The sequence below is a fragment of the Melospiza georgiana genome, chromosome 20, assembly GCF_028018845.1.
Source record: "Melospiza georgiana isolate bMelGeo1 chromosome 20, bMelGeo1.pri, whole genome shotgun sequence".
Classification (NCBI taxonomy): domain Eukaryota; kingdom Metazoa; phylum Chordata; class Aves; order Passeriformes; family Passerellidae; genus Melospiza; species Melospiza georgiana.
The window spans coordinates 11,100,347-11,114,490 of NC_080449.1; the positions used below are offsets into that span (position 1 = coordinate 11,100,347).

The following is a 14,144-nucleotide window of genomic DNA, read 5'->3' on the forward strand; positions in this document are numbered from 1 at the left end:
ATGAAGAAGAAAACATTAAAGAGCAGCAGTAGATCCCATGTTTGAACACACCTTAGAAACCAAAACCTTCTTTGTGCCACCTTTTGCACATGGACTTTTTAGTGAAATGTTACAGAAATTATTTTGAGGAGTTTGGAACTGCTTTGCTTTCCCCTCTTCAGAATTATATGCATTTGAGACCCTGACAAACAGTATTTTACTCTTTCAGAAACTCACTCATACGTAAACAGCATGTTTTTTTATTCAGGATGAGAGCAAAAAAGCATCTTGTGCTATCAACAAGAATTCACAGGGGTGGCACCTGCAGCAGCAGCGGGAGTTACAGGGTGACTCATCTTCCCCAAGGATTAACCTGGAGCTGTGCTGTGGCTCTGCTTCCCACTCCAAGTGCCTGAGCACAGCAATGCTAATTATTCCAGCTTTGTTAACTGTTTCTCCCGCTCCCAGCCAGAAGTTAAGCTCAGCTTACATCAGCTGCCACCTTGACAAACACAGAGTATATTGCTTTGGTGTTGCAGAGGAAAACCTGCCCAGCAGACAGGCAGAAAAACAACAGCACTTGGGCATCTCCTGCCAGTGACAAAGGCACAGCGTGTCGAGGCACAGGTACCCAGGCCTAAATCACCTGTAAATACAGAGCTGATTGGAGCAGAAAGGGCATAAGAAACTACTTAAGGAGTTATGCTGGCCAGTGGGAGAAGGGCACTTACATCAGTGGTCTTGTCATTTCAGTTCCACTGCCTCGTCCCAGATTCTATGGATGTCAGACTCAATGCTGGTGGCAGCCTGACGAGTCTTAGTCTTCCCTACGTTGGCTCCACCTCTTCTGTTATTAATCCGTTCTACAGGGGTACAAAACAGGAAGTTTAACAGCTTGGGTTATGTGACCTGAGGCCCAGCTGCTTTGAGGCTGAAATGTAAGCCCTTATTGACACAACAACCACTCCAGGTCTGCAGAGAGCAGCACCAACAGGTAAAGCACCAGTGCAGTGCCTTCTGTTAAACACCACGTGTCCCTGCTGCTAGTTACAGACATGTCATTTCCTACAGAAATATGGTTGTAGATCTGGATAAAATGCAGCACTTTGGTTTTTAAAACATTTTTAGGAGAAACAGATGTAGAGCCTTTTCAGTGCTTTAAAGCAGTGCAACTCTATGCAGACACAGCCTCATAACAACGGCAGCCCATCGGTGACCACAAGCACGTTGTATCCATAACTACGGCATGTTTGTGCCATTCATGGGTGGCAGAAAGTCAGAAAGTTTCACTAACAACTGTTTCTCATCGATGGGGACTGGTTTAGAGAAAACGAGCCTGATTTTCAGGAGCCTCCAGGACACTATTTCACTTCCCTTGCAGGGCTACAGACCCACTTTGTAGAAGGAATAATCCCAAATGTTGGATCACCTCTACCACAACTGGTTTTCTCTTCTTTTGAAAAGGAAGTTTTGGATTAGAGGTGTTCCACCCAGGACAATATGGATAAAGCTTAGTTATCTCAGAAGGAGTACAACCTGCTTGTACTCCTTCTGAGAGGCTTTCAACTTCAGATATTGCATGTCCACATTCACAAACATTACATACAAGTTCTATAACACACTCAATAAAACAAAAAGGTTCCTCAGCAAACCCACTTTGCTAACACTGCCACCAGCTACAATACACAGTGAACTCAGTGCTGCAAACATGGGCTGACCCCGAGCTTGCCCCTCCCAGTCTCCTACTCTGTCCCACCTAGGAGGCCCTGCAGGAGGTTTATGGGCAGGGGGAAGACGATGGTGGAATTCTTCTCGGCAGCGATGGTGGTCAGGGTCTGCAGGTAGCGCAGCTGGAGAGCAGCAGGAGACTCCGTGATCACCATGGACGCCTCCTTCAGCGCCTTGGACGCGTTCATCTCCCCCTCGGCCGCGATCACCTGCGGAGGCAAACGGGTCACACTGAGCTTGGTCCTCAAACTGAACCCCAAACAGGAGGAGCAGGGAATGCACAGGCTGATCTCAGCCCTAGGCAGGTACCACCCTGCTCAGTGAGCTGCCCTGGGCACGTGCTTCCACCAGTCACAAGCTGCTCCTGTTTGCTCTCCAGGCCCCAGTGCCTGCTATCCTCCCATCCAGAATGCAGGATCACAAAAGCTGCCATCAGGTCTTGAGAATGCAATGCAAGTATTTATTCTATCTTCAAAAGCTTTTGTGCTTCTTCCAGCACTGCCTCTCAAAACCAGAGGCACTCCCCACAGATAGCTGAAATTACTTTCTCCCTCAAGCTGTACTTTTTTGTATCTACAAGGGCTTGAGAGGGAATGGTGTATTTCTTACTTGGGAAAAACCAAATCCAGCCCCCAGGCTGATGTCATTACCTTGGCTCTTGCCTCCCGGGCAGCCTCTGCTTCTGCAGCCATGGCTCTCTGCAGCTGGACAGGTAACTTCACATCCTTGATCTCCACACGTTCCACCTTAATGCCCCAATTATCTGTTGCATCATCAAGTGTGGCCTACAGAAGGCAGGACAGGTAAGTGAAGCCACACACCTGCCTCAAACTAATGCCCAAATATGAAAAATGACCAATAAACCAAATGAATTCTCTTCAAATTCTCAGACCTTCAGGGCTTTAGTATTTGTAGTATGATGTGACAGCTAAAACAGCACAACTGTTTTCAAGTAACAAAAACTCCCAGAGCTTGATTAATGAATTGAAAGAGTTCTGTGGCACAGTTTCCTTCCACAGTGAAGGACTGACACAAGGATCCAGGGAAGCCATCCTCTCCTGTATCACTCATTCCCACATGCTAGCCCCACTGGCCCTTGGTGCTTTGGTCCCTCATTCTTATTTTACACAGTGCCCTCCCAAGAGATCTTGTCAGGGCTTTGCCCGCAGCTCCAAATCACAACTGAACACTCAGAGATAAAATAAATCCCCACCTTTAAGTGATCCATAGGATTGCTGCTTTACCTGCTGTGTGATGGATTGCTCCAAGATGCTCCTACCTGCATGCTGCGGGCAATTTCCTCACGGTCAGAGAGGATCTCAGAGAGGTTTTTGGTGCCCAGGACGTTCCTCAGGGTGGTCTGTGCCAGGAGCTGGGTGGCTGAGTCAGCGTTGGTGACATTTGCCACGGCCAGGGTGGCGTTGTGCACCCTGTAATAAACCACTCCATCCACGTTGACTGTCACCGAGTCCTTGGTCAGGATCTGAAAAGCAGTGGGGAAAGTGCAGAATATTCCATAAATACAAGGTTAATTATTAAGACAATCATGTATTTGTTTTACCACACCAAGCCCTGGTTTCCCACTGTCTTGAAAACCAAAGTCCTTATACACATTTGCTACATGTGAACGTGCCCCAGTGTTTTCACAAACTTCACAGTACAGCTCTGAAAAGCTGAGACTAATTATGGGATTAGAAACTTGTGAAAAGCACATTCCATTCACTTTGCCCTAATGTTATTTTTAACCCACTTCCTTGAAAACACAGAGGAATCTGCAAGTCATATCACTGACAGGAAAAAGAGAAAAGGCAGAAATTATTTACTCTGGAATTCATCTTCACCTGAGAAGGTTTAACCAGTGATTCTGGCAAGGAATCACACCCAGGCAGGTCCCAGTGCTGCCTTTCAGGGAGGTCTCCCCAGGGCTGTGTGAGGCAGCCTGACAGCAGGGCTGTGGGACTGTGCTGCACAGCTGCACCTCCTGGGACAGGAGGGTGCCACTGCTCAGGGGAGCTCAGAGAACCTCGTTCCATGGTACACAATTCCCTTCAAGATTCACCTGCCCTGTCCCTTCCCAAACGACCTCTTTTAGCAGGCTTTTCATAACACAAAGCTAAAGAATGAGTAGCATGCACAGAAATCATGTTGAACAAATAAAAATTGATCTCTGCCCCTATGTAAGGAACACAAACAAACCTAAATCCATAAGCGTAATTTAATCAAGTCAAAAGAAAAACTGGATTACTGATGGCCTCACTAATGGTACATCAGCAGCTGCAAGCACATTCTGCCTGCCAGTGATTAGGTTTTTCCCAATTACCCTTTAGAGTGTACCAGGACAGCTGCCATTTGTCTCAATCTACAACTAACCATGAGCAACAAGCCCACAGCAGATCTGACAGGAAACAGATGCAGCACACAGGTTGAAGGGAGCATCTCTGTGCCTCAAAATGCACCTGATACATGAGTGATACAGTTATAACCATCAGGATACAACCTATTTTTAGAGGGACACTTGGGTTTTATTCTTTTGCTATCCATTGAGTTGGCAGCACTGAGTTCAGCTGGCTTAATGCTCTGGAGACATTCTGCTACAAAGTTAGGATGTCCAAGGAAAATCAGACTAGAAATCAAAGTAATTTTTTTGTTCTTTATGACCTGCCATGAGTGTTCCTGTGCAGGGCAGGGCACGGGAGCCACGTGCACACCAACCCAACAAAGGGAGCTGACCACTCATTCCACCAGTTGCTATAAATAGCATTTGATGTATATTCCAATTTCATCCCATTACTTGAGCCAGTTTATACATGTAGATAAATTGGCACAGGACAGATCCCTGCTGTGCCTGGAAATCTTCTAGATTTCACAGAGGCAATTAGAGAATGTAGTATGAAGCCCAGCAGCCTTCGTTCCAAACCCCTCCCATTCCAGCTCTCAGGCAGTATCCAATTATCTCATTTGGTCCTCAGAGCATCATCTGTCTTCTTTCAGTGCTCTTCCCTTACTGGATGACATTTCTAAGGGATATATGTATTCTTCACAATACACTGCATCTGCACAGGGAATCTGTACTCAAACTGCACGTTACCCAATACTGAGAGGGGAGAAAGAAAAGCAAAGTGCACAAAATGCTGCAAGGACTTTAGTAGATGCAAAGGCAAATGCAAACTCACCTCCTGAGGAGGGATATCAAAAGTGATGGTTCTCATATCAACTTTGATGAAGCTGTCTGTGCAAGGCAGGATAAAAAACAAACCTGTGCCAAAAAATCCATTCAAGAAGATGTGAAAATGAGTCATTAGAGCAGACAAAGCTTGTTAATGCAATAAGGTGAAATCCAACTGTTGTGGCTGTGCAGCTCTTTGTGAGGAACTCAGCAGCACAACACTTGTTAGTGGCTTCCAAACCAAGGTAAGATTTTCAAAAATGCATGCTGAGAAACTTCAATTTATCTGGGTATCATTTACTTAGAGATTTTTCACATTTGGAAATAAAACAGCCCCAAAACTATTAACAACTACTTTTAAAAATGTTCCCCACACAGTTACTTGTGGGGCCTAATTCTGGCAAGCACCAATCTCCTCCCTTTTGTTCTGGCGGCTCACTGAGATTCTTCAGCTTTCCAGCAATGTGAAACATTGCAAAGCCTGGGTGAAAATGAAGGAAGAAGCCATTGCCCATTTGTCACTTTGAGCAGCAGGAGCAACAGCTGAAAATAACATTCTTCCAGGTCTCAGAGTTTCTAACAACTTGTCAAAACCATCAAATACTCTACTGGCTTCTGTTACTTTTGAAGGACATTGAGGCTTTCAGACTCATTGGGTTTAACTGATACATTAAACATCTTTTTTCAAATAACCCATTTGATGCCATTAATCCTCCCTTTACATTTAGTGCTTTGGATTCTGCCTGCAGATCATACATTAACAAAGGAGAGCTGGGTAGAATTAAGTTTGCTGCCTTCTCAATCCAGAGTACAAATCAGAACTTTATGAGCTGCAAGAGACCCACGAGGCTCTTAAATTCCTGCTGTAACACATCCTCTTACTGGAAGTTACAGAATTCTTGAGAAATCCATTTGCCACTTTACTGCAATGTCTCTACACCATGATTGTTTTGCTGGTGACTAATTGGAGGAAATTGCTGTCCAGGACATACCTGGTCCCTTTGCTCCCCCTTTCAGGATGCGTCCGAGGCGGAAGATGATGACTCGCTCGTATTCCTTGATAACCTGGAACAGATTGTGGGATGTATGGATTGTTTTACATGATGGATTCCAAATTATGTACACACCAGGCTAGGACAGTCTTGAGTCTCAAATTTAATACACACTTCTCTACTGGCTGCTTTTGAGAATTTTAGCTAAAACTTTATTGTCAAAAAGCAAAGAGCAAAAGGAAAATATCATGACAATAGTCCACAAGAAATATTCCTCAGACTCTCAACAGGATGGCACCTGGGCAGGTTCAGGCACCAGCAGAGCCATCAGGAATATCCTGGCAACAACACAACAAAGTGCAGCATTTGTGACCCAGCAGGGATTTTTCCAGCTCCAATTCTGATGCCACATCAGCCAAGCCAGGAGGAAATAACTCCTCCTGTCTGGAAACTGCAAACATCAACCTCAGAGTGATCACAGGCAGCACTGCGTCTTCAAATGTGTCACGTGCAGCCACATCCATGTACATAATTACAGATTTCTATTTACACACTTCATATTTACAAGAGTGATGTACAGGGAGATATCTTTTAAAAAAAATAAGTTCTGTAAGAGTAGTTATGGGTTCTTGCAATTATTTTGATCCTTCAAATGAGCTTATTTACTAATGACAGCTGGGCAGATGTAGTGAAGACATCAATGCAGGAATTATTTTGACCAAATATTATAATACCACTTTTATTTTTTGTTTGAATGCACTGCAGTGTTGATGTCTACTATAGCTCAAGAAAGAACAGAGCTAGATTAATTTGTGTTTATTTTCTCAATAAATGCAATTGAGAACAATAGTAGCCACTCTGCATTGCTGAAAGTTTTAATCCACTTTAGCAGTGAACAATTTTACCTTTATGCACATCCATATTGTTATAGGAAATGTAATAACAGTGAAAAGAATCGAGATCAGCACCAGGATCGATCCACAGAAACCGAGGCCAGAGTTGTCATCATCTACAAAAGAGCAGAAATTGTCACTTTTTAAAACCAAGAGTGCCTATTAAAGTGCCTAAATTGGATATTTATGTTAAATGTTCCTAGAAATAAGTCACTGTTAGCACTACTCCTCTGGCCAAATGCATTAGGTTTGATCTGAAATCAAATTAAAAGCCAAATTCTGCTCTGATTTTCATCGGTCTCCAAGTTGTTCAAGACAGCTGAGGACAGAACGCTGTCCAAGCAGCATTTATGCACAAGTGTACCAACACTGAAGTTGCAATTCCCAAAGGCCTTTCTCTCCCCAAGTTCTTCTAGCAGAGTGACTCACAGGCAGCAGTGGAAATCGTGTTCCTTTGTTTTCTGACAAGTCAGAGGAACCTCATGGAAGGGGTAGAGCACAAATGCCCCCAGCTGCCAGCTCTGGGACAGCATTGCTGGGACTGGGTTCTGTTCCAGCTCTAAGGGGTGCACATCTAAGCAAACCACAATTCTCACACCCGTTGGATCTGGGAGGTTGGATAAGATGAGGTATAAGATTAGCTGGACATGAAATAAAACCTCCATAAAGAATTTCTTGGCCAGAAGCTCCTCATGCCTTATTCCTCTATCAATGGAAGACACCTGAAGGTAACTCTGGGATCAAATAACGAGCTGGTGGTTTCAAAAGCTCCCCAGCTAAAGCCATGCCAAAATGTGGCCTGGGAGGCATCCACAGAGCTACAGGAAGTTTCTTTTCCTGCCAGCTGAGACTCCTAATGGGCTGCCAGGAGCCTGCTGCCAAGCAGGGATGTCCCTGGGTGTCCCAGCACTCACAAACATCACCCTCCTACTCTGGAGATTCGGAATTTCATGTAGAAGTCACACCTCAAATGACGTCAGATTTCAAGACTGAGCAAAGAGGATGCTTTATTTAGCACCAATGTGTTGTTTTTCACAATACAAGAAGGGAGAGAGATGCTGTCTTGTGGAAAACTCTATGAGATACAAGTGACATGCCTGGCATTGGTGGGATGAGCTAGTTCTGCAGCTCCTGGAGGTGATCTCCATCCCTGCCCATCCCACAGGCTGAAAACAAGGGCTTGACCCACACCAAGTGCTGGCTGACAGTATCCCTAAACTGCCACTGGAATTTTCTCTGAGCTAAAAGGCAGGCAAGCCCCCACCTCGGATTTATGGCCTGCTGTGGTGGGCAAGTCTAAGCAGGCAATAAAAAAAATGCAAATATTCTTGAGCAACCTTTTTGAGAAATAAACCACATAGAGAAGGGTTATTAAAAAAATAAAAACAAAAACTTAATTGAATCAGCCTTCAATGCCTTTAAGGCTGACTGGAACAGTTACCATTACTTTAGCAAGAAATTATCACTTGGACCATCAAACTGTATTAAGAATTTATAATACACACTTAGTGCTGGAGGCTAAGATGGAAGGGCAAAGTTCTTGTTACAGCTTGAGTGTGGCACATGGTTCATTTGTGATTTATTTCCTTCTGCAAAGACTCCACAATTCAAATAAGCACACCACAGTCAAACACACAAAATGTGCCCTGATGAAAACAAAACGCCAATTTCAAAGTGAATTACTTGTCTTCACAGATGCTTCACAGAGCATTTCAGATAGGAAAAACCCAAAATTTCGACATCCAATAACCAAAACTACATCTAATGCCACTTACTCCATATTTTATTGTGATCACATGAGAGCTGCAGGAGAAACCACCTCAGCAGCGTGTTCAGGAAAGGCTTGCATTGACATCAATGTGACCATGGTGAGGTATTAATAACTAGCATAGTTACACATGAAATGCAGACCCTCTCCAAGGATACCAGAGCCAGGATGTGCCACTGGGCACCAGGGCCAAAGAGATCCACAGTTATTTATACAGCAACTCAAATTACCCAGCCAAAGGCTTCATACACAAAGCTTTCTTATAAATAAATTTCCTTCTCTGGCTGCAAACGAGAAAAGCGTAGAATAAATCAGGACTTTTCCGTTGCCTGTTTCTGAACAATGGAAGTAACAGGAAAACATTCCAGCTTCCAGTGAGTGAAACTGCCAGTAGTGCTCAGTGCATCATCTCCAAAATGTCCTGATCCACCTCATACACTTATGCCTCCTAACTGGAAGGACAAAACCCACATCAATAACGATACCAAGAAGTAAAAATTCAGTACAACTCATTGCCCCACCTGAGGACTTCTACCACTTCCTCCAGTCACACCTAGACAGCATTTGGCTTTGGTGAAAAGCCACAGTAGTGTCAAAAAACAATCTTTAAGTTCTCCTTGTTCTTGTTTACTGGTGCAGCGTCCCAGAGATTACTTCTGTTGACTCTGTCATCATTTCCGTAGTTTCCCCCTCAGTGACCCGAGTTACTGCACAGGAAAGGAAATCACACACCACAGAAACCCACCCGAGTTACGCCACCGGGGCAGCTCCCGGTGATGCTCCGGCACGGAGCGGTGCGAGGACCTGCCGGGAATCACCACCGGCGGCCGCGGTACCCGAGGGGGCAGCGGGGTCAGTGCCCCGTTAGCCGGGGCTGGGGGCTCAGCATCCCCCGTTAACCGGGGCTGGGGGCTCAGCATCCCCCGTTATCCGAGGCTGGGGGCTCAGCATCCCCCGTTAGCCGGGGCTGGGGGCTCAGCATCCCCCGTTAATCAGGGCTGGGGGCACAGCATCCCCCGTTAGCCGGGGCTGGGGGCTCAGCATCCCCTGTTAACCAGGGCTGGGGGCTCAGCATCCCCCGTTAGCCGGGGCTGGGGGCTCAGCATCCCCCGTTAATCGGGGCTGGGGGCTCAGCATCCCCCGTTAACCGGGGCTGGGGGCTCAGCATCCCTCATTAACGGGGGCTGGGGCTCAGCATCCCCCGTTAACCGAGGCTGGGGGCTCAGCATCCCTCATTAACCGGTGCTGGGGCTCAGCATTCGCCGATAGCTGGGGCTCATCAGCCCCGTTATCCGAGGCTGGGGGCTCAGCATCCCCCGTTAGCCAGGGCTGGGGGCTCAGCATTCACCGACAGCCGGGGCTGGGGGCTCAGCATTCACCGATAGCCGGGGCTGGGGTCGCTCCGGGGCCGCCGGTGACCCCTCGGCAGCCGGGGCTCCGGGAAGCGGAGGCTGCCCGGGAAGCGAAGCACAACTGCTCTTCGCTCCTCCCGCGGGCTTAACTTCGGTGAAGCATCTTCAAACTTTCCTCCTCGACTAAATGAAGCAAGAATTAAAACCGGAACAAAAAAGCGGAGAGAGACACGAAGGCGCCCCGCGAGGAGCGGCCGCTGCGGGGCCGTTTGGTGACAGCCCCTGCCCGCTCCCCCTGCGGCCGTTACCTGCAGCCCGCCGGGGCTTGCCAGCTTCCTCGTCTGACATGGTCCCCGGGTCCCCTCAGAGCCGCCTCGGCGTCAGTCCCGCGTCCCCTCCGAGCCGCCCGTGCGCTGCCCCGCTGTCGCCGCCGCCGCCGCCGCTCCCGCCGCCTCAGCACGGCGGTCCCGTCGCGGCTCCCTCGGCGCCGCCTCAGCGCAGCCGCCGCGCGCCCGCCCCGCCCCGCCCCGCCCGCGCGCTCCGCGTGGGGCCGCCCGCCCCCGCCGCCAGGGGGCGCCACCGCCGCTGAGGGCGTGAGGGAGCGGCCATGGAGCGACCCCCGCCCGCCGCCGCGCCCGGCCCGGGACAGCGGAGGGGAAGCGGCCCAGGGCAGGGAAGGGACAGAGGACCGAAGGAAAAGGCACGAGGACCGAAGGAAAAGGCACGGAGGACCGAAGGAGAAGGCACTGAATGAGCGGCCGGCCATTCGGGCAGCCACCGCCTGAGGTGAGTGAGCCCCGGGCATCCCCTCGTGAGGGGAGCGGCGAGGAAAGTTCCAGCTGCCCCGGCCTCGTGCGTCGTTTAATGTTCTGTGAGGTTTTATTGCTTTTCTTCCCCACGTTCTCCTAATCTCACGTGGAGAGTTGGGATCTTTCATCCCTTTTGGAAGGGGCCAGAGTAACAATTTCTGCTGCTTTCCAAGGTCCATCCACAGAGACAAAGTCTGTGCAAAAGTACATCACACACACAGGCATTGCATACCAGATTGTTAAATCTGACAAGAGTTCCAAAGTCCAATTCAATATTAGTGTGAGTTATGAAGTCCATAAATAATTACTGGCTATTCTTTAACCTTTATTTCTCTATGGGATATTGGTAATTAGTGGGAACGTGCAAACGTGCATCTATCACGTTACACTGTGTCCTGAGAAAGGGCAATTGCTTCTTCTTCATAAAACACATTGCAGCCTATGAACAAAGTGGTATTAGAGAACTAAAATACTTTTATTTTCAGTGTTGATGTTATTCTGTGTTAAACTCTTCCTTGGAAGAGCCTAAATGGACAGCCTGAACCTTGCTGTCCATTACGTTCCAGAGGAGTGAAGATTTTGGTTTGGTAGCGCAGTTGGTTGAGGCAGAGGTAGGAGTGGAGCTGAATGCTAAATGTACTTGTGGTTCTTGATGTCTCCAAGTGACAAGAACAGCACTGGAGAACGACCACCAGTTTCTCTAGTGAGGATAAGATCCCTCTTGAACACTCTTCCTATTGCTGCTGTGAGCTCCTCCTGCCACACTGGTGCCAGTTGACTTCAGACTGATCCAGATGAGCAGTATGTGAAACCAAAGACTAAATCTGTCTCTGACCTTTTGAAAGTCCTTCTGTCCATTATCTTTACTCATATCTTTGCTATTTTTACATGTGCTGACACCTGCTGTTCTCATATTAGTAATTCCACAACCTTTTTGTCCTACTGTCTACAACTTTGTGAGTTTACCTATGCTCTGTGTGTAACACATGGGACTAATTCTTCACATGGGTGAAAGGAAGGGAGAAGCTGTGAGTTGCCTAAATGAGAACTGATAAATAATCATTCTGTGCTGAAGTTGTCACCTGCAGGCAGCTCGCAAATGCCATGATGAAACTTTAAATGCAATGTGATATTTGACCAGGGGTTGTAAATATCACCACGCTGTAATTGAATGAAAATCCATGAGATTTCATGGGCTGGTTGACCTCAGGATCTCCTGGCAAATAGGCTGGTTTAGAGTGAATCAGCATTGATAGGGAAGGAAGGGTGTGCTGGAAATGGGAGGGAAAGGCTCTGTGGAGAGAGAAGATGGTCTGTGAGGAGCCCCTGTCCTCCACAGCAAATTTGCCACTAGAAAAATCTGAGCTATGAGATAATGGTTCTATGATTCTATAGGTGCTTTGAAAATTTATACAAATTGCTCACTAAGAGATCTTCAGCATGGGTTTACCTTGTTTCAGCAAGGAAGAGGAAACTCCAATTCATTTCCCCTCTCTAAAGTAAAAAATAAGCGATTAAGACCTTTCTCCTCCATGAGCTGGGATCCCTGGTTCAGCAGTGTCTCAGCTGTGTAGTGATGTACAAATTTATGTTGGCGTTTGCTTAAAGAGGAAGCTTCTCTCTAATTTTAGATGGGTGCACTCCATTATTTATTCTTTGGCTGTTTGCCAGGGAAGTTGGACAAGCCCCTGGTGGGGTGGGCAAGGACGGCGCTGTCCTGTGGGGCATTGCTGCCATCTGCTGCCATCGGGCTGCTCCTCCACAGGGCATTCCTAGGGCACTGACCAGCGGCACAGCTTCCCTTCCCTTCCCTTCCCTTCCCTTCCCTTCCCTTCCCTTCCCTTCCCTTCCCTTCCCTTCCCTTCCCTTCCCTTCCCTTCCCTTCCCTTCCCTTCCCTTCCCTTCCCTTCCCTTCCCTTCCCTTCCCTTCCCTTCCCTTCCCCTTCCCTTCCCCTTTCCCCTTTCCCCTTTCCCCTTTCCCCTTTCCCCTTTCCCCTTTCCCCTTTCCCCTTTCCCCTTTCCCCTTTCCCTCTCCTCTCCTTCTTTGCTAAATAATAACATTGGAATATCTTCTCTCCTAATTTTTGGTTCAATAACTAAAGGAGATTAAGAACCTGATTTCTGTCTGCCTAGAAGAAAACAGTGGACTTGCAAATTGATTTATTAATCTCTAGGCCTTATGAAGAGGAACATTTCATGGGATCTTGACTTTATTATTTCCATAAGTCAGTGTCGCTTCAAAGATGAGAGTTGTGGCAGCAGGAGCTCCTTGGTACTGCCCTGTAGCGAAGCCTGGTTTATTTAACCTTTCCTTGAATTCCAGTGTGTCTGGTGAGGAGTTATTAGAGTCCTCACCACCAGCACGGATCGGGAGTGTTGAGCTGTACCGAAGGCGATCCTCCCCACGCAGGATATTTACTCCCAGCTGTGCTTTGTCGCTGGGCTCCTTCTGCAGCGTCCCCAGCTGCCGTTAGATGTCAGCAGGGCACCGAGCACAGCCTCTGCTCACAGCCCTGCTTGAGGCTTCTCTTGAGTGCGCGAGTTTTTGTCGCCCCAGTGGTTTTTTTAAACTCAGTTAAATAAATTGTAGTCCCCAAGGATTATGGAATAATAGCAAAGGCTATTCCCGAAACTGTTGTTGATTCTTACTTTAAAAAGTAGCTGGATGTGGAATAGTCCGATTCATAATTATGGAGCTGGCTTATTGCACTAAACTTTATGTGAAACCTCAATTTTACTCATGCTCTTCTAAACACATGGAGTGCTGTGAGCTTCCCAAAGGGCTCAGCCATGGCATGGCAGTGAGGTATGCTGTGTGCCTTATTTCAGTGTGCTTTTCTCAGGTCACAGTACATTCTAAGCAACTCTTACCATTGGTTTCCAGTGCTGTTTACCATTCCGAGTTTTGAAGGTTGCATTTAAGTATGTCAGGACATCTACCGGGTTCCTGCTACATATGTTTAAATATTTTGTTGAATTTTTAATTCTCTGGAGAGCTTTTTCACTTCCCTTATGCATTTCCAGTAGGTCTGGCTCCATGTATTTTGGCTTTAATCTTTAAAGCACTGCTTTGAATCATTTTCCCCTAAAACATCTAGAAGTAATCAAACCCAGGATTGCAAGTTCTACAAACATTTCCCACGCTATAGCAGCCTGCATTTCATTTAGTTGCCTATTTTTATATCATGGGACTATTTGTTTTCAGTGGAAATAAGAGTACATATATGTTGGATAATAATCCCAAAATAGGAATGTCCTAAAATCAGGTTTCTTTAAACAGAGTCATTTCTCCCACATTAAAAGATTCATAGTTTAAAATAGCTTTGAGTCTGGGAGGTTCATTATTTTTATGTTGTTTACACTTGGAGAATACAAATGAAAATCATTCAGAGCAAAGCTCCTCCTGAGGGAATCCTGAGCTTTGGGGCTGCTGTACCTGGATTTACAGGAGAGAGCA

At 46.9% G+C, this 14,144-nt stretch overlaps 1 protein-coding gene across 1 annotated transcript; it reads right to left on the reverse strand.

The window, feature by feature from the left end:
* Positions 1-216: 216 nt before the first annotated feature.
* On the reverse strand, positions 217-10,238 carry STOM (stomatin). Its single transcript, XM_058038241.1, has 9 exons — positions 10,187-10,238; positions 6,771-6,874; positions 5,866-5,938; positions 4,881-4,963; positions 2,987-3,190; positions 2,358-2,492; positions 1,736-1,916; positions 711-842; positions 217-625 (listed from the first exon to the last, which is right to left on the reverse strand). The coding sequence occupies exons 1-8, from the start codon at positions 10,224-10,226 to the stop codon at positions 724-726; spliced, it is 939 nt and encodes a 312-aa protein (XP_057894224.1). The 5' UTR covers positions 10,227-10,238; the 3' UTR covers positions 217-625; positions 711-723.
* Positions 10,239-14,144: the final 3,906 nt, after the last annotated feature.